Raw genomic sequence first — 21,472 nt, forward strand, 5'->3', positions numbered from 1 at the left:
ATAAGCAGCACTCCTGAAGGAATTACAGCATATTGCTGTTGGGTAGTAAAAATGATCTATTTTTCCCTTGTAATAGCTTTGATTGTGCCAATTTAAGACACCTTTTCACAATTTTTTAAAACCAATAGTTATGTCTAGCACTGCTTTTACATAGTTTCTAATGAAGTTGGCATTCATAACTAAGTTTTATTTCCACAGCTGAGTGACACATGTGTTTGGATTCTTGTATTGGTTTCCTCAGGCTCTGATCACAGATAAAAACACTTTACTGTTTGCTTTCATAATGCCAGCACAGACATAATGACAGTACAATGGTGTTTCAATCCCAGCTAGACATGTTTAAGCATTAGGGGAAATGTACACAATGGTATCACCTTATGCTTACAGCAAACTCTGCTAAAAAGGAGATCCATTATAGGACCAAACTTCTAATTTCCTTATCTCAGAAATGCTGAGCAGTTAAGTACTTCAAAGCCCTCAGACAGAAGATGAATGTAACAAAACATATCATTACCGTAGCCTGTCTTTCTGTTCTGTACAGATTTCATCACATATGTGCTGAAAACTTCTTTCACCAGCATCCCACTATTTATCCTATCACTTCTTTCCCAGTATCCTGTTATTGTGTTGATTATTTTTTAAACTATTTTTCAAAGATTTTTGAGGAAGATTTCTCAAGTACCATCTACATGATTCTTTTTCCTTTGCTATTTAAATCACAAGCTGAATAGTCTCAGTGTTAACTGGATGATCCTAGAGTTGACAATATTACTGAATCAGGGAGATGGACTCCAAACTCACTAACTGGACTAGAACTATATTCTTAAGCTCAAGTCTTCAGTGCTGCTACTGGACAGAGAAATAGAAAAGATATGGGAGAAGGGGATATGATCAGCAATTTCAGTGAGTCTGAGATGGTGTCATTCTTGAGTAATGTAAATTCTATGAAACAAAATAATGGGCTTACTATCAGTGTTGAAGCAGAAAAATACATTTTTGTTTTCACAAAAATTCAATGATATTGTGACTCTTCTGCTGTACTATTACCTACAATATTTTTTAAAAATAACCTTTTGAGATCCATTCCTACAGATGTTATTCATTTAACAAGTGTATGTTTTAAATAAAGAAACAAGACACAGAGTGAGAATCATCAGAATAGTCTCTTCTTTTCTGAGAAATTATACTCCATTGTTTTCTCTCTTTATGCATGTTTAGAATTAGGAAAGATTCACGCTGTAGAAAAGAAATAAAAAGTAGAAAACAAAATCCCATCAGTACTCAAAAGGTCTTTTTTTCTGAAAAATGGGACTTACCGAATTGGCTTGCTTCCGAGCTTGGTTTATCAGCTCTTTTATCTGAGAAATGTTTTTCCCTAAGTTATCCTGGAGCTCTTTGATTGGCTTGATTTTATCTAGCAGGCGATCTGCTTCCTTTTCTAGGTTTTTAATACTGGAATCTGCATCAGCAACTTCATAAGAAAGAACAAGGCAGAGCTTTAGAGAATAGTGTCAGAGACTAATTAAACATTGGAATAATAAAACTCAAGAAAATTCTGCATACACAACAGTCAGGAGATTGTATATGCAACCATGAGGTACACACAGGCCAGGAAGATACCTGAACAGAATAAGGCAATTTCAGAATGTCTAGAATCAAGTTAAAATAGCAATAGCAGCAAACACTGGTGTTAAAGCAGATTTATAAGATGTAACTATGCTTCAGGTCAGGATGATAGTTATGGAAAATATTTCCTGTAGCAAAATACATTTATGAATTAAATATTTACTTTCTGCTTTAAAAAACCTCCAAAATTTGAAGAAAAATGCTGAATTAATGAAAACTGGTTGGTTTCCATAAGTAATTCTGAAATCACTGGGTTAAAATTAACTTGAAATGTATTCTTGAACTAAATGTAATGGGCACAAATACAAACAGGTTTTAGTCCAATCACAAGTTTAATATTTTGTATATGTTCTGAAAGCATATTTAAAAACAGTGACAGTAAACTAGACATTATTTTCTTTTTGATTTTCAGGTGAAATAAATACTTTTGCCATGATATTTTTGCCTCTATTTTTCTTTAAGCCTCAAATTCCTTTTTTGCCTCTCAATATACAACTAGTGAATATTACCCTGTGACAACTCATGAGCAGATCTAAGGATTGCAACCCTTGTCTTGCATGAGGGTGTGAGTTTTTTTGGATGACACTGAAAGGGACAAACATGCATTTATCACAAAGATGCATATTACATGAAAATAATAGCAATAATAAGAGCCCTAAAAATAATGCTAAGACAAAGCATTAAAAACTGCATTTCTAATTTTTTGACCCAAACACTCATACCAAAACCTTCCAGATACTTCTTAAAGTTACATTTGAGTTAAACTAGCTACCAAGTCACTTTATCGAAAAGTGACTTGGTAGCTAGTTTAAAAGAAAAGTAACTATTTAGCTATTTCAATGAATGAGAAACACAGAGGACCATGCAGAGGCTTTGGCAGTAAGCAATGAGTAATTGTTTACTGGAAAATGCGCACTATAAGCTGCAAGTAAGGAAAACATACGTACAGATTTCTGCAGGCAAGATATGGAGACAAAGAAAAGAGAAAAACAGAGAATAAAATAAGAGAGAGAAGATAACATAAGAGAATGTTTTGGAGATCTAAACAGAAATGTCAAGGAAAGTAAGGGAAGGATGAGTCTATACGTGACTTTTTACCTTTTAAAGATTTCATATCTATCAAAATGAGAATTCAGCACCTGAATTTTCACATAGAGTTTCTATGTCTACTTTTGCATTTGGCCATGAGTGCCAGCCTACTCACTTCATACATCTGTAATGGTTCACCCTACATTACTTTAATCTCAGTCTGTAATCTGATTATCCATTAATTGGAGAATGACAGAAGTGTACCTCTGGAGAATATCTCACAGTTCAGCTTTATGAAACAGTTTGTAAGTGTTAAGATCACCCTTCAATGCAAACAAAATAATGGTGACTGGGGACAATCAAGAGGTTAAATAGCTCAGAATACCTGAGCTAGGACAGGTGGCCTGGTCTAGATTCAGCAGTGCCAAGAAACAACTGCTTTAAGACTGCTTCTCAGTTTTTTCCCACTCCCCTGCAAGAGGTCTTACAGATCTGTTGGATCTACAACCTGCTGTAATGTAACCACACTATTTTAATCAACAACTACTTTTCCTATTGTCTAAACTTGCACGCACCCAATGGGAATTGAACTGGGGCTCACATTGGTATCTCAGCTGATGAGCAATGGGGAACTTGCAAATGGGCAGGCAGGGAAAACAGACATTGGAATTAACTTCTCTCACTTGTAAAGCAACAGTGTACAGCAACAACTGGCAGAGGATATCTGTCCACAGAATGAGAATGACAGCCTCCTAAACTGTATGTTTTTAGGTGCCCAGCTTCATCAAGCTGACAACAATCCAGAATAGCTGAGGAATTGGCCCTTCAGTCATTTTCTAAAGACACTCCAGTTTTGTGGCTGTATACTCCTATATGAGAGATGGTCTAGCAATCTACCATAAAATGTATTGTAATACAGAATTCATTTTTGTCCATCCTAACCAAAGTGAAAATGCTAAAGTAATTGTCACATTTGATAACAGAATTCATGGCAAAAAAAAAAAAAAAACCAAAAACGAAAAAAAAAAGCAGATAAAACCCCATTCCAGAATCTTCTTTCTTTTTTTCAGTGACTTCAGTATTCTACCAAAAATAGTAACGTATATGAAAGAAGCAATGCATTTCTCCCAGGACTGATTATGTGATTGACTGAAGACAGATTTAGTATGGGGTATTTTTCTTGAATCAGGCAGTGAATTGCCAGTCAGAATCTTTGATTAGTCACCTCCTAAATACTTCAAAAAGTAATCTGAGGAACAAAGCTATCCATTACACATGCATCCTGCTGACATTAGCTTTTCTTGCAACTACTAAGCACTAGTCTTTTAAGATTTAAAATTCTTTCCACTGAATCATTAGCTTTCAAAGGGACTTGTGGTCCCTTTTCATGTCTATAAGACAGGAAAATGGAAGTGATAGAGAGTCCTTTTATCCCAGCATACTGTAGTAATGCTATGTAAGTGAAATTCTGGAGTGTCTCTGTTTCATTTTGAGATACGAAATGAAAAGCACAAACTGAAAAAAACCACCACCAAACAATCCGAAAAAAGATCTTACTGTTCTTGACTGGATCCTTCACAACTGCATTTGTTTTGGCCACATCATCTGTAAGTTTACTGTAGTTTTTTCTCAAGCCCAGGAGATTCCGATTGAGGTCTTTAATCTGGGCCAGGACATCATTTGCAGTATCATTGGCTTGTCTTGCTTTGTCTTTGGCTGCCTGCACCTTTACAGCTGTATCTGTAGGTAGAAAATGGTAATGAAAATGATTGCCCAGAGTGCAGAAGTAACTTTTTTGAGTAAAGATATATATCTGTGCTCCAAAAAACTCTACCTTTATTTCTGAAAAACCCTTCAAATAAAACAGCACCTCAGAAACACCATAGAATCTTTAATAAACCATTATCATTGTCAGTTCTGACGAGAAACAAAAGAGAATCCCGATTGCCTTTTTTCATCATATCTAAGTAGTTCCTTTTGGGCCATTATTAGAGGTCATGCACCTTTCTGGCTGAGTGAAAGCTACAGTTACTGTCTTACTTGTCTCTATTTTTCCCACAGATTATTTTCAGCCACAACCTAAAATATGCCATCCCTGCACATGTTTGCTTTTGTCCCACATGAGCTCTGTGTACCTCATTCTGAATCTTTCTGCTTTTATCTGACTATTAGTATAGCAGGGACAGAAGAATTATTAGTTTAAGCTGCTCTCTGCTCTCTCAAATACTTTAACAAGATATATGACAGGGTCATTTTCTCTCCCTTCCTCATTTGATCATTTTCCTGTTGGACAACTAATTTACTCCATTTTCTTATCCATGCCATTTATTTCCTCTTAATTTCATTCTTAATACTCATCTGCTTGTTTTTATGAGCGTCCTTCTGCCAAGAGTTAGCATCCTGTAATTCTAATCTGCCAAGAGTTTATTACATTGCTAATGATTGCATAATTCATACTACTTTTACTTGTTCCATATTTAGTATTCTGTGTCCTAAGGTTAACAGGCCTTAGAGGTCCATTTTGGTTGACTGAGACATCTATCTGTGCTCAAGACAAATAACCATGTCAGTATCTTGACCAAAACCCAAGAAATGGTACATGATGAGCATGAAATATTAAACCATTTATTTTGTGAGTGCTGATTTTAAGGATTATTAAATCTAAACCAAAAATTTTCAGTTAGCTAGAATCTTAAAGCCTCAAAAATGCACAAGATGAATAGTAAATTGTTTTTATGCTAAGGGATTACTAGCAGTCTGAACCCTCTAGACCATCAGAAATCAGACAGAATACAGATGTTCTTCAGAGACTTTTCTTAAGGCAAAACTTCAGTTTATGAAGTGCTCATTGAAAAAAAAATCATAGCAAAATAGATTGATTCTAAATATTTAATTTTTTAAAACATTCATTTTATCTTTCACTATTCATTATAATGAAAGTGAGATATAGCTCCCTGTCCCTTGCTATCACAATGCAACGTAGCTAACATCCCAGGACTTTGGGATTTTAATGAGTATTATATTTAAAAATAAAACCTGCCATGGAACGACAAGTGTGCATATATGAAACACTGAAATGTTGAAGGCTAATGACTCAAGCAGTGGTCCATTGGCAAAAGCAGCAGGTCAGTAACTCCTAAATTAAGGGGAGGAGCAGAGTTTTTGGATGTGTGGTGATGAAACCTTTGATTTGCATAAGAGCAGCTCAGGTATGTCACCCATCACCAGAGGATACCCAAAACTAAGCGACCTTTCTCCAGCAAGGAGATTGTTTTTTGAGCCAGATTAGGAAAAAGCTCAATAAGAAGCAAATCCTGTGGAGATGGGATAATGCTTTTTATGGTGCCAATATCCTCCCTTACACCACTGGCTGTGGTGTAAAACCTGTCTGCCTGGGGGCATGTGTTGGGACATTCACACACAGGCCTGAAGGTGCTCATCCCTTCTGAAAAGATGCCACTGGCCCAACTACCCCAGTCAGAGTAAGAACAGCCATGGGGGTCATACATGGGGTCTTACAAGGGGTCATAAATCGTCAAAAACCCCAGACTCAATTCTGGGGCCTTCCACCAGAGGACAGCACATGAGACAGTGCTGCATCAAACAGTGTAAAACTACTCTCCAGGTACTTGGGAGCTCCCACCTGAACCTGAAGGTACCTTACCCCACTGAACTTCTTGTTGTGTGGGGCTTCTCCCACCCTGGATGGATCAAGACTGTGACCATCACTTTGACCAAGGGACAGATAAATTGCAACAACCAAGTCTTGTTGATGGCTCCATATGTGTAGTATCTTTCCTCTTCACTAACTCTCCTCTCCTTTTTATATTGTCAGATTTCTATAGTTAAAAACCAAAATGGCTACATACCTCCTTTCTACTGCAATCAAATGTTTCTAAAATTAACCTGCCATATTTATATGTACATATACATCTACCTAGCTATCTATCTACACTGGTCATTCAATGTCATTTCACTCTAATCCACCCCAAGGGATCTATTAACAAGAACCCAGTCACCCTTGCCTTCAGGGTGGGTCACAAGAGTGCAGCACTTCAGAGTCTATGAGGAAAACCTGTTCCAGTTCCAAGCAATTTACAGGCTAAAAAAGATGTACAACAACAAACAGTGGCTGGAAATGTTGAGAGTGGGGTAGAAAAGTGAGACAAAACGCAGCAAATTTCACCCTGCTTTTCCTGTGAAGTCAGTAAGATTTATTCTTCTTGGGTTAAACTACACTGGTGAAATTATAGTGTTTCCTTAAAGATTACCTTCAAAAAGACTTCTCACATATAAACAAAAGACTATTTGTCTCGGAGTGTATCATAATTTCTGATATCATAACTATTTTCTTTCAGAAACCTTCTGCAAACTGCAGAAGCATGGTACCTTTTACCATCCCAATATTCTGACTGATACCATGTAAATATTTTCAGTTCAGTTTTCTCTCTCATATTGTTCATCGTTTTATAACAGACAGTGGTCAAAGTAGACCCAGTGTGACACAGGCAAAACTTGATGAGACAAATGTTAAGTGATGGAAAAAGAAACAAAAGAGCTCAACTGAGTCAAATGTTGCAACACTTTACCAACTTACCGTTAGGAATGGCTGACAGCTTTCCTAAGGTTTCATTCAAAGCTCTCAAGAGAATGGAATTCTTCTCATCAGCATCTTTCAGCCTGCTCTGTGTGCTGTTCAGATCATCACCCCTTTCTATAAAAAATGCATATAGATACAGAAGCTTTAACTCTTTATTTTCACTATCCTTTTTTGGCATATAATTTAAAATGCATAGTAACAAGCAAGCCATTTTTCATTATTATATCAAATTGTGTAAATAAGGAAGTCCAGCAGAACTTGTGGGGTTCACTGATGATCTTCTCCAGTTTCTTTAAGTTCCCCACTTCCATAGTATCTAAATGCTTGAGTTCCTTATTCTGTCATATATACTTAATATGGGTTTTTCAAAGGTGTGCTGAGGAAAGAACTTGTTATGATGTTATGTTTTAGGCAGATTCACACAATATAATTGTGTGATCCACTGATAGATTCAACAACTGTGATGTTAGTCATAGTTTTGATTCCTAGATTAAGCTACTGCCTTTCTTCTTAAGGTGGTTGCCCGAGCTGGATGAGTTGAATGTGGTGTGAAAGAACCAAGATCCATTAGGCCAGCTTGCTGTTGCAATTAGACTGGCCAGAGCCTAGTTCTCAGATTTTCTGGAAGATGTTGACATAACATCCAAGGAAAATACAAGATTCCTAATTGTCAACAAGAGATGAATACAGTAACATCAGATTATTATGAAATAAACATTCGAAATTCTTTGTAAAAATACCCACCTAGTAAAAAGCATTCATAAGAATTAAGAATTGGTTCAAATCAAAGGACCAGTGCAAATCAAAGGCACAGGTGTGTCATGTTTAGTACATCACAGTTTAAACTGATGTCCTCATTTACAAGCAAGTTCCTATTTTTCAGCATATTTTTTTATTTAAAGTAAATAATTTTTATTTACTTTAAATAAAAATTATGCAGGCCCTTTGAACTGTATCCAGTAAAGCAATGCAACAATCTCAAAACTGAGATCCCAGCTAAGCTTTATGGCTATTGAAAAAAACATGATCCCAAAATTCAGAAGTAAAATTTGACACAAAGAAATGTAGTTAATGCTTAAACTACTACTGTAGTGGGCATTTCTCATTATTTCTCTGTATCAATATGAAGCTTTTTGGAACAGACAGCTGGTAATTTCTTTCCTTAAAGGCATATCCTACTAAGAAACTAATTTAACATCACTGAGCTTGATAGCTGGAAGAGAAGAATAATTTCTAGAAAAGGAGTTCAGGATGACAAGCTATGACTGTGACCTTCAGGTATGTGACAGGTTATTGAGAAAAAAACACCTATGTGGTTCACATTCCACAAATTCTAAAAAAAAGTATGGTTTCTTAAAATTAGATGTGCAAGAAGCAATTTGTAAGGAGAAAAATCAAACAAAATTCATATTGCCTACAAGAAATTATTAATTAAATTTTCCAAGGCTAGAGCCAGGCTGAAACAGCACATAGAATTTAAATGAGAACTATACTTTTGTTGTTAGACCTTTTGAAATGTCATTGACGAAGAAATCTGTTTGCTTTATTTAAATTAGAGCAACACACAGGACTGTAGGAGTGCCTGGAGATAAGTCCTCACTCCTGCAAAATGCTCTGCAGAAGAAAAGGACATTTGTGTGAACTGTGAGAGGCACAGTTAACGCCAGAATAAAGTTTGGAAGAATTGCATATATGATATGGTCACTCATCTCCTTAAAAACAGCTTTATTTTTAAATGGTTATGTCCCCACTGCTGAAGGAGGCTATCTGTAACATGATATTGTTAAACCAGGATGAATTAATGAGATTCTGGTCTTGTGTGCCTTGAGATTTTATCCGAGTTCTCTTCCTGTTAAATAATAATACCAAAAAGCCTGCTTTTATTTCCAACATTTATTTCTGAAATTATGGTCTGCCTGATAATTTCTTGGTATTTCTAGTGGAATGTTGGTGTTTATAAAATGTGCCAATATTTCTGAGAAGTTTGACTCATTTATTGTGGTGATGTTCTAACTTTGTAACATACTTTTAAATAATCTCTTTTTTTCCTTTCTACTCTCCCTGTCCAGCATGCTAATTATCCCCAGTTATACTTCTGAAGAATCATATTTCCAGACTTCTCTTTACAGCTTTGTAACCATAGCAGCAAACTGGTTTTATGGAATTTAACAAGGGAAGTATCCCTAAAAATTCTGAAATTGAATATTGAGCCTCTACCTGTTTAGCATTTTTTTCTTTTTATTCCTGAAATACAGTTTTACTGTGGGTAGGGTTTTTTTTTAGTTACAATAATAAAACCATAAATAAGTGTTCCTAGGGAGGCTTTTACACAAGGGGAAGTGAGGAGATTTTATGTTCCATGTCATCTTTTCAAGGAAATTGTTCATTTTTCACAGAGATATTAAGTTTTGTTTTGAAGTAACTTCTTATCTTGTAATTCAGATGGCATCTTCGCTAAGCACTGGACTAATCTCTTGCATGAATCACAAACTGAACTGACTTCATGTCAGCTTTTCCACATCCTTTAATTATAAGCATTTATAAAAAAACTGTGACAATGATTTGAAGGCCCAAAATCCTCCAGATCCTCCAGCTGAGTGCTGAAGTTTGTCAAAATATAGGCAGGTGCAATCTTTAGAGCCTGTCTGACTTGGAAGAGGTTAGTAGGTCTGCGCTGAAAGATGCCAGGCACTGTCAACTCTCATTAAAGTGTAGGCTGAGCAGTATCATGAGAAATTTATCTCAATCCTGTTTTTTTCACCTGATCAGCTCTGCACAAGATGCCAATAAATGCACTGTTCAAATCAGCAAAACTAGTCATGCATTGCTGAAACTAAACCCTAAAGAGTAAGAAGGAATCTGAAGGACTTTGCGTGTATCAGCCTTTGCGTTTGCTGGCTTGGTTAACATGCACAAAGATTTTCAATTTCTGTTCATATTAAACAAAGCATTACAGGATAAAGCATCACCCCTTATTCCTGTGCATGAATGGAGTCAAATGAAAACAAACAATGCTGTGCACATATATTTCATCTTAAGATGAACTCAGGAATTTAGTTACTTACTGTTTATACAGAATAATTTACAAGAGACACAGGGTTTTACAAGTCTCTGCAGATCACATAAATAGGTGACACTGGTTAATTGATGATGATGTGCCACCATCATGGTAGAACAAACATATAGAGGAACATAGTGGAAACAGGTATCTCTTGGCAGTATGGATAAATGCAGTTTTTCCACATGAAACTGTCCAAGAAAATGGTAATGAGGCTATGCTACTAAATTCATGTATCCCAAAACCAGACTAAAGTTGGAAATCTACAAGGAGCAACAAATGCATCTGCTCTTATTGACTGGAGACTGCAGAAATGAACTGACTGTTACACACATCCCTTTCTGTTATCTTTGTGTTACTTCTTCCAAATAGCATTCCTGCTCCCCACAGTCTCATCCTATAAAGAGGAACATGGGTCACAAACTGATTCTTTTTTTCCCAAACCAAGCATGACTTAGAAACTGGCATTAGGAACAAACAGGAGAAAGAAATGTAACTAGAGAAATGCAGCTAATTAAGTTTAACTTTTTCAAAAAAGTACCCGCAGCACTGACTGCCATAATCTGGTGAATACAACATGCCAGGTCAGCAAAAAGACCACTCAGAGGAAAATACACAAACATGGGATCTATCAGCTGGATATGTTGCCTATCAGCTGGAAAATGTTTTAGCTAAAAATATTCACATGTAGTCTGACAAGACACATCCCCCTCAAGCTGTCAATTCTTAAGCAAAAGAAATTACATTAGCAGAATTTCAGTAGCCACCTGACAGCAGTCTCGAGCTGAAGAGGAGTTTGTGTATCTTATTTTCACTTTTCATTGATCAGCAGCATTTATACACTGATAGGCCACATTTCAAAATTCCTTCCTAGCCACAGTACTACATACAGATTTTGCTTCTCGCACCAGGCTTATTCTTTCTAACTCCTAACCCCACAGAGAGAGAAATGACTAAATCTTCATTTTAATAGCTTCTGTCACAAGCTTTGCTTTGTAAGGACTGTTTCAGCAGTCTTTGGTGGTAATATAAAACATTTTTATGATTAACAGCCATTTTATAACTCAGGTAATTGGCCACAAATCAGGGGAATGTCATAATGTAAGAAGAAAACACTCCCATCTCTATCATGGCTCAGGCTGGATTTTTGGAGCGTATATTAGCTGAGTGGATTATGGGTCTTCATTACTTAAACTAATGTACTTCCTATAGTGCAGACAGAGAAATTTTAAGCTAGTGATTAGTTCTGTCTACCAGATCTTTATAGAGTGCCCATTAGCCATCCTGCACTTCCAGCTGAGACTCTGAAAGGGTGGCTTTATAAGGATGCTAAGAAAATACCTTTCTATTAGTTTGACATTGAACTCTCAATTTCTCTCATGGGAAAAGCAAGACATCCAGAAAGAATTAGTTCATAATACTAATAACACATGTTCTGAGTTATTCACAATACTAATAATATCACCACTTTGGTGGAAAAGCAGAGTGGGGAATAGAAGTATGTCATTGCATTTTCTTCTCACACATCTGCATTCTGGGCACAATGTTAACTGATCTCCAAGGGTCTAGCTGTGGAGCATGGACATGTTTTATTAGATGTAAAAAGGCATACTGTTCAAGTTCAGAATGTTTGTCTTTATGAAGCACTTTAAGATGTATTGGAAAGCATTAAAGAAAGCTCCATCTCATTACCCTTCATTTAGGGGCAAAAACATAGACAAAGATCTAATATGTGCATTTTAAGCATTGCTGCCTGCTTGCATTAAGTTTGCTTTATGACCCTTTAGGCTGTCTGGACATTTTCTTCTGAATTACGAAACTGTTATCAACTTAAATTTTCACTGGTACAATGGGAAAATAACTTTTTTCAAAATTCTCTGCAGTAATAAATCTTGTCTCAGGGTTAAATTGGACAGTTGTGTGGACACAGGGAATTCATGTCCATCCTTGTAGAGGCACCATTGTAATTTGTCCTTGAAAACAGGGAACTGTGCTTTACTCCACTAGACCTGCCTGGGGGGCACAGGGAGCTGTGGACTCCACTCTGAGGTGCTGAGTGTGCTCACAGGAGTGCTGTGGCAGGGGAGAGGCTACCTCACACAGCTGTTTTAGTGTCTCTTATACACCAGCCATGGCAAGCTGCAGCAGTTTGCATTCCAGAAAGAATCACTATTTTTTTCCACTTCAGCCATGCTACTGAAATTGCACACTGGCCTCTTCCAATAGTCTTGTGATTTTCTATAACATGTTTCCTGAAATGTGTTCCTCCAGCCCTAAATCTGTACTGAATCTAGAAGTAGAGAGTTGCAATAAAGAAGACCCTAAATATACACCCAAGATTTACTAGCAACTCAGACACATTTCTTTCCCTCAGTTTGGCTACAAGAAAATAAAAATGTTTTTCACTTTCAAACAGTGTATGACAATGAAATGGAATTAATGACTGTGTGAAACATGCTTTATGACCTTATTAAACATGGTGTTTACTTGTTAACGAGTTCTGCAGTTGGAAGGCATAGAGCTGCCAAAACTAAAGTGCAGTAATAGCCAAAAGATGACTAAGGTGTATGGATCACCTCCTTTATGCTGCATGTTCTTCTTAATGCATCTCCCAGGAGGCAAAATAGAATTTTGTATGCCAAAACATAGAAGACAGGGCTCTATTATGAAAATCTGTCTTGCTTCTAATAAGAAACAAGCCTCTTATTAGTTTCTTAGTTTAACTAAGCTGGCAGGATGAGGAAGATTAATGCATCATCTCTGTGACAAGTTTAAAACTCAGCCTTCAATATTTACTCTGTGCAATTTTTCTGCCCTTACTCTTGCCCTTATTGTAGTTAGCAAGAGAAGCACAGCAGCCTCACAACATATTTTTGCTCTATTTAGTGGGTCTGAATGCCATATACTGCACATACCTTTAACATCACTTTCTAACATCTTGGCTTCATTAAGGACCCTGAAGCTTTTCTTGAGTGAGTTCTTGGCACCATCCTTCAGTGATCCTTCAGGACCAGACGTCTGTGGACAGAGAAAAACAAAGTGTCAAACAGACAGGAAAGTCTGAGGTCATAAAAGACTTGTGAACATGATCTAAGTGAACAGTCATCTACATTTTACATGCACATCAATGGGCTCTGAATTAAATCCCACAGCCATAATAGTAGTCTAACAGAACTAAAATAAAAAAATTCTAAAATTTTCTAAAAAATTTTTTAGTGGTATTTAGATCCCCTTTGGAATATGAGAGATTACATCAATAAAGAGAGACATTCTTACAGTATTAAAGAAACAGATTTGACTCTAAGAGCAAAACTGTCCAAAACCAAAATACAAAATATGTCTGTGTTACAATACAATATGTATTTATTCTTCCAGCTATAGACAGAACACCATGAAATACAGTATTTCTCTCCAACTGCAGCTGCAGAAACTTTAGAGGCCAGACTGGATCTGATGACTCTAGCAATGACAACTGAGATTCATCTGTGGTTAAATTAAAAAATTGTAATTGCTAGGTGAGTAAAGAAATAGAGTTTTAAAAGAATGGCAAACTGCAGTTAATCTGAAAGAATTTTATTACTAAGTTACCATCCTTCATCCTATCATGCTACTTAAAGATCTTTCTCCTGAAAAACATCCATCTCTACCTTCAGTGCAGAGACTGATCAATAGATGGAATGATTTTTCTAAATTAGATTAGTGTTTTCAGTCAGTAGAAAATGCTCCAGGTTCTGAACCACTTACTGCTCAGTTTGTAAGACTGAACTCAGGTCACACATCATACTGAATACATTTCTTTGAGAATACTCCTGACAGCCAGATAACATTCTGTATTAGTCATGGGTCATAGCCTTGTAACTGGTTTGTAATTAAGAAGCAGCTACTTTTCATTTTCCAGGGCAGATACATATACTCAAAAATTAACTGTGTGTCAATTAAATGACACAATTATTATTGCTATTCATTATTTTTATAATGAGCAAGCCCAGAAGTGACATTTCACATATTGCTGAAGCTCTGATGTTTTTCAACGACACTGTAAAAAACATGTAGTGAATTTGCTGTTTCTCTGTCTTTTAAAAATCTTAAAGAATGCTTTGGATACTTTCAAAATTCAGAACCAAGCTTTTTGTTAGGGGATATCTCACGGTATATATGTTGCCATGTCACAGGGATGTGGCTATTAAAGAATTCCTTGTATTTAGATGGGATGTAAATACAAGCTTTTATGTGATTTTAAGAACTAAGGCACACATCACTGCCATTTCCCAAGCTCACCTGAAATATTAAGCTGTGTACACATTCCTTTCAACAACAAAAACATATACATTCAAAAGATGAAAAAAATGAGTTTCTTATAGATTTTCTCTACCACATAGTAACAAGCAGCACTGGTAACAGAAAAATATAAAAAAGAAAACAGGAAAACATCAAAAAACTACCCAGTGAAGCAAAAGACTGCTTCTGAAGGAAGAATGTTAGGCCAGATTTTGGGACAGATGCACCTGTCAAATCAGACAATACTTTTAAATTTCTTTTCCTACTAGAAACAGAACCCAGGGTGTGATCACTCTGTGACCACAGACTTCAAAAATAACGATTGCTGTTGTTCTTATTGTTATTATTATTGTTATATAACTAGGCATGGCTGACTGGCTGCTGAAGCAGTTTATAGTCAATACAATGAAGTTGGAAAGGCAGAAGTATTGCTTCTATAAAGGCAGAATACCAAGAAGTTCATCAAATCAGGGACAGTAATTGGGCAAGTGCTGACAACTAGTCACAAACAGGTTTCAGCATAAAGTTAATACTAGAAGTGCCCTTTCAGAGAGAATACATTTGTACTAATTAAAAGCTTTATTTTAAATTTTTTTAAAAACAATCCTGAAAATGAGGATTAATTAAGACATCTGATAGAAAAGTACTTTTTTACTAGTTTTTCATGTGGTCCATGAGATGTCAAGTCAGGAAGCAGTCAGTAATTAAAACCCAAACATTTTATGACTTTGTGTGAGTCCATACACTTGTGGCAAGCCTGGGTCATGGTGAACCACTTTAATTTAGTAGGATTTACAGCCAACAGACTTTGACATTATTTTCTAAATTGGGACAAATACTGTTAAAAAAAAGAGAATTAAAAGAAAGAGAATTAAAAAAAAAGGAAAAAAAATTGTGATTCAAAATAAATTTGAAACTGTCAGGGTCTCTAGAATTTAATTTGTTCTAATTCTTTCTTTTCCAAAATGTCCACAATCTGCAGATAGTACCTTCCTGTCCCTGTGCCTTTCTCATGGCCCCTACCCTCCCCATGCAAACCCTGTGCAGTTTGAACCTCTGCTTCATCTTATGCAGAAGTGGGACCATGTCATGTACCCAAACAGTGCTGCCTCAGTCATGGTTTAGAGGCATAAATGCACTGGGGCAGTGTTGAGGATCACGTGAACTAACACAGGTACAAGGTTTTTTAAGCTTAGTGCTAATTCAAATCAGTTAAAAATAGTTCTGCCTTGTTCTTGAATGATTTTCTTTTCCCATACACTTACATTGTGAAGTTTCATCCTATGCAAGAAACAGGGTTACTCTCACTTCTGCTAGTCCTGAAGATGGATACCAAAAATGATTTGCACCTAAGGGCATCTTCCCAAGGATTTCTAGGCAGCTTTATGTTAGGAAATCTAGACAGCCAACAGAACTGCTGGGGCACCACCTACAAACAAAGTCAAAATCAAAGAAGAAAGCAGGACCCTAAACTCTTGATGTGTCCCTTGTGCTTCCTACAGTCCCCAGCCTGTAAGTCCTTTCTAAACAGCCGAAGAATAATCCACTTTTTTAATATCCAGTGTGCAACTCTCATTCTGATCTATGAGATAAGACCAGAATATGTTAACCTGACCCCTATCAGTTACTACCTAAGTAATGGAATGCTGAAACTGCCAGAATGCTAAAGATTTCTCATTCCTGATGAATTTATTTTGCTTTCAAAGGGGAGAGCAAATCCATCATAAAAGCCTCAGGAGGAATTTTTCTGTCATATTTTTAATACATCTTTCCAGTAATTTATCAGGCTTCCTGTAATCACGACGGATTTGAGCATCTTTTCATTCATGCTTTAGCAACATTAGATTAATTTGAAAATTAAGTAATTTCCCCATTACAAACCAAAACCAAAACAAAAAAACCCTTGAGATATCATTAAGGTTCTTGTAAATAATTTGATCCAGTGGTGTAGAGGATAGAACCTAAAACCAAAACCTGTCCATGCAGTCTCTGGTTCATACACCAGCTTGTTGCTGTTGAGAAACCTTCATCCCCCTGCACCAATATTATTCCTGGTGAATAGGAAAGGTGAGGATCAGGGAAGCAAAGTGAGCTACAGCACTTTTCTCCATTATCTATTCCCAGCTGGAACTCAGAGTCTTTTACAGAAGACAGGCATCCACAGCAGCTCTCATACAGAAGAGAACATGCTCTTTCAAAAGGAGGGGAAAGACATGATCTCTATCATGTCACAGGGTCCCCAGAACAGCTTCTCAGAAAGCTGGCATCACACTTTCTAGGGCCTTATGCTGCCTTCTGGGAGCAAATTCACCAACACTGCCTTTTGAGTCACTGTGCTCCAGACAGCTCTGACTGAGGGTACATTCCTGGTCTTGTGCTGAAGCTCAGCTAAAAGCTCCTTGGGACCTCCAGAAAGTGGGACCCTGACTTACCTGGTTACCAGTTAAACTCTTCACCTAGGCTGAGCAACCATTCAACAGTCTTTAAATACAAACAAGGAAACAGAATAAAGAAGGGATGACTGTAGTTCACAGCTGACATATTTTTAAAATCTGGCTCAAACCCTCAAATGAACATATAAAAAATAACAGCTAAATCTATTGCTCTGCAGCAATTTGATGGCAAACCACCAATGACCTCTATATCAAGTCAATCACATTTAAAAGGCATCAGCTGCCTCAATTTTCTTCCTCATCAACTAGATCCCCATTTCATATACACTGCTCATAAAAAAAAACAAGCTCCTTCTAATGAATACATGCAAAGGAGATGCTGAAAACATCACCCTAATATTTTCATCTCTTTCCTTGCTACTCACTTGCTTCTATTTACATCATATCATCTATCTTGACCTCCATCACTTAAATTATCAATCCCCTCTCTCTCTATGCTATAATCACCCAGTGATATATCTACTTTTGTCATCATCCTGTAATTGCTAGCTTTGTTTCTTTATTGCTCTATGGGTCTTTTTTTTCTCCTTTTCAATCCCTGAAACAGCTGCCTGTCTCACTCATTCCAAGTTGTTAAAGGAGAAAAAGACATTGCATATTAAATTGTAATGAGAAGGAAAAAACAAAAAGGGCCAGGCCCTTATTTACTTCTGTGGTGTAATTAGGCATTCTGGTAAAACAAAGAACAATTTACAGAGAACTAGCACATACTAATGTGTGAGGTGATTTTATTCATTAAGAGAGAAATACAGTGGTTAATGTTATTTGAAAAAACACTGAAAATATAAACAGCCTACAAATACTGAAATTTTTGGGCAGTGGCTCCTTTACTTTATCCCTCTGACGAATACAGAGCTTCAAAGCACGTGATTGATTTTGCTATTCTCATAATGCATTTGACTGAAGTAGCCCTCTGTAAGCTATTTTTATTCATGTACATTTATTCACATACATGTGCTGTAACTACAAGTTGTTTCTGCTCATCTACAAGTCCCTATATCAAATATAAGTTCTGGCACTCTCATATTATACTGTCACTGCCTCACATTTCTGTATGCATGTGAAGGGCATGCCTGTAGGTCTCTGACCGACTCCCACAAATTAGCCACTAACTCCTTTGATATCTGACCTAAAAGATAATTTTGGCTATGCTCAGAATGCTTTCTGCTCACAGTATAAGCATCAAAGAGCCAAGATCTTCATTGTGACCCAGGGTGGAGAGCTGACATTACCTTACAATCTTATTTTTAAAATTCTCTTCCTTTTCTCTGGAAATTTACAGGTGCTACCTCATAGTGAGAATAAAATTTCTCTGCAAAAACTGGTAAAGGTCACAAAGTGAATAACATTTCCACTCTCCTCCTACAATTCTCCATTTCTAGAATTCTGGCCAGGTGCATGCAGTTCATCTGATGTGCAGAGAAGCGCCTCCAAGCATTTGCAGGGAACTAAGTTGAAGAGTTAATTAAGGTACCGAGTTCTTCATATTTAATGAATATATTCACATCTAAACTTGCACTATTGAATATCAGATGGCTCCTGACTCAAAGCTGTTGGCTTGAGCCATACACATTTATTTACTATCCTTCAGGAGGAAGGATAGAAAATAAAATGGGGAACACAGAGTAAGGATCATGAGTTAGGAACAAATAGGGACTGTCTGAAGGTACACATAGCTATGACAGAGGCATAGCTTTCTGATCACAAAAACAAGAATGTTTGATGGCAAAGGTCTTCACATAAAGTTTTAAGATGGCAAAACATGGATCTGAGATCAGATGTAGCACATTCCACAAAAAATCTAAATGTTCTTTTAAATGTACTTATTTTCCTTACCTCTTGCATAGCTTCATTTGCAAGAGCCTTGGCTTCCTTGGCAACTCTTTCAGCTTCATCTGTGGAATCCTTGATGTTAGTATAAGCATTGAAAGCACGTGTGGCATTGAAAGAGAGGTTTTTTGCTTCAGTAAGGATTCTGTTGGGATAAGGAAAGTAAACACACCATTAAACCTGCTGCCAGAGCTCAACAGAACAGAGCATCCTACATTTTGAAGCAGCCTGCATTTCTAAGGCTATTTCTAAGGTGATTAGAGAGCAACACTACATTTGAGATTTCAGGAGATCTGGCATCATGTGTTTAATGGAATTCATATTTCATTTGGGCAGAAAGACATAAAGAACAATGTTCACTAAAAGAGAAGTTCTGTGATATAAAAATAGACCAGACACTGAGAAAAGATAACACTGTGCTTAATGCTCTAATACAAGCAGCATATTCATCATGTGGGTTTTTAGGCTATGTGCTGAGCCAGGCAGCTTGAGGAAACCTGAACTGTATGAAGGATCACCACAGACATGTTTTAAAGTAGAATCTCTGAAAAATTAATTACTTGGTCTGGCTGCCAAACACAGAATTGCTAGTTTTGAAGATCTCACAGTCTAAACCAAATCCTAAATGTTAATTTTGCTGATCAAAATGAAAAACATAGGCAGTAATGCTTCATATTGAATGTGATGTTCAATTTACATGAAATACTCCATTCTGACAGCTATAAACAAATACAGTTAGTATTTGTTGGTGCAGAAACAGCGTTCATCTAGCCTCCTTCCTAGGGAAATTTCTAGCCAGCAGTCTGGGGAAATAACTTTTCTTGCACTATCTCTGTATGATATATTAAAACATTTTCTACAAAGAATTTCTGCACCTACAGAATGAACTTGAAGACAACTATTTCAGTAGCCTTTATGACCAATGCCTATGTTGATTTTAAGAATAAAGTGTAAATGGACTAAAATCCCCACTTGAACTGGATAAGAATGGATCTGAACTTGGATTTTTGCTTCTGGGAAATTCTCTAGCCATGCAGGTGTATGGCAATATGAGAGAGACAGAGATTACTCCTGTTGGACCTGTTCCAGCTGGTATAAACTAGTCATTGAGACAGTGTGTGTGTAAGAAAGGAAAATTAATCCCAGTAATTTATCTGTTCTCTGCAGAACTGTGACAGCTGGGCTCTGATCCTCACATCAATTACTCACTGATTTCTACAAAATGCCACAGAAAAGACAAAGTGGACAGAAGATATAGTCCCTGGATTCAGCATGTAACTAAAAGAGGGAGAGAGATTCCCTTTAGGTTACTGCAGAAACTGCATGACTGAGCTGCCTCTGCATCATCCTTGGAAAAGTGAATCTCTTTCCTCAACTATGGCTGGAGCTCACCAGGCTACTCTAAGTTTCTGTGATGCTCTGTTAAACAAATGTGGAGCCCAGAATAGCTACTTAGCAAGTACCTCAAACACTGCTTAGAAACACGGTTCAAATCCTTCCTGGTTAGGAAAACCTAAACTGAATTTGCCAAATACCAATGGTGCTTACTCTTGAGTAGGCAATTAGCCACAAGGGAGAAGCCCATACTAATGCTTCCTTGTACACAGCAGAAATAATTTTTTCCTAGGGTAAGTTCATTAATGGTTCCATGTTATAACACTCAAGAGAACATCCTCATTGTCAATCAATATATTATTGGAATCCTTAGAGGGTGACTGAAGAGACAGGGCTCTCCCTCTATCTCTCCTGTAAGAGAAAACAGTAATCTAGATCACCAAATTTAGAATTGTCTGAAAGACACTCAAGTGCCATTTGTGAAGATAGATACACTTTGAAATTCCTCAAACTGATAGAGACTGTATATGCCTGTAAAGTACAACTATTTCTTGTCAGTGCATGAAGGAAACAGCTTTATCATGATTACACAACACCACGGTATTTCTTTGTCCTTTGAATATATGTATCTTCATGTATCACATGAAGATATTTGAAGATATGTATCTTCATATGTATCACATTAGAAATTTTAACTTTGAACAACCTGCCTTTAGACATAAATTTTAATATCCTTGGTTCTGTGGAGTTTATTGTCTTTTTTTGAGAATCTGAGGTTGATTTCTGGATCAGACATAGGTATGCATGGTGCTGTTACAACATCTTGAACACTACCCTAAGGTCCTTAAGGCCAAGCTTGCACCTACATTAAGGCAGAAGCACATACAAACACCCATAAAAAGGTCTCTTTTGAATAGTTAAAAAGCTATATCTCAAAGCATGTCTTGCCAATGGGAAGGAAAATCTTTTTTGTCTGCATTTTCTCTCTTTCTTAGTTCCTTCACAACAACCTTCCATGTATTCAGATATTTATATGTGGTTGGGTGTGACACTAAAGTCACTCATTTTCAAATTCATTTTTACCCAGGAAACCACAGCTATCATTATTTTATGCACACCTTAAAACATGTATTACACTGAGTATCTACAGTAGTGTAACTACACTGTAAATGAAGCCAGTAATTTTGCAAGTATCAGAGCTAATTTCTTGTCTTTTCCTCAAAATTACAGATGCTTGTAAGAAAAAACTGTGCTAAGCATCTG

At 36.7% G+C, this 21,472-nt stretch overlaps 1 protein-coding gene across 4 annotated transcripts in view; it reads right to left on the bottom strand.

Moving 5' to 3' along the window:
- The window catches only part of LAMA2 (laminin subunit alpha 2), a 344,097-nt gene that overhangs the window by 42,214 nt on the left and 280,411 nt on the right, over positions 1-21,472 (bottom strand). For all 4 annotated transcript variants that reach the window (XM_074537835.1, XM_074537834.1, XM_074537833.1 and 1 more), the window contains 5 exons: positions 18,881-19,019; positions 13,229-13,331; positions 7,253-7,369; positions 4,213-4,395; positions 1,317-1,471 (listed from right to left, as the gene is read on the bottom strand). In XM_074537835.1, coding sequence (XP_074393936.1) covers positions 1,317-1,471; positions 4,213-4,395; positions 7,253-7,369; positions 13,229-13,331; positions 18,881-19,019 — 697 coding nt within the window. The remainder of the gene's footprint in view (positions 1-1,316; positions 1,472-4,212; positions 4,396-7,252; positions 7,370-13,228; positions 13,332-18,880; positions 19,020-21,472) is intronic.

The sequence above is a fragment of the Zonotrichia albicollis genome, chromosome 3 (assembly GCF_047830755.1).
Source record: "Zonotrichia albicollis isolate bZonAlb1 chromosome 3, bZonAlb1.hap1, whole genome shotgun sequence".
NCBI classification, from domain to species: domain Eukaryota; kingdom Metazoa; phylum Chordata; class Aves; order Passeriformes; family Passerellidae; genus Zonotrichia; species Zonotrichia albicollis.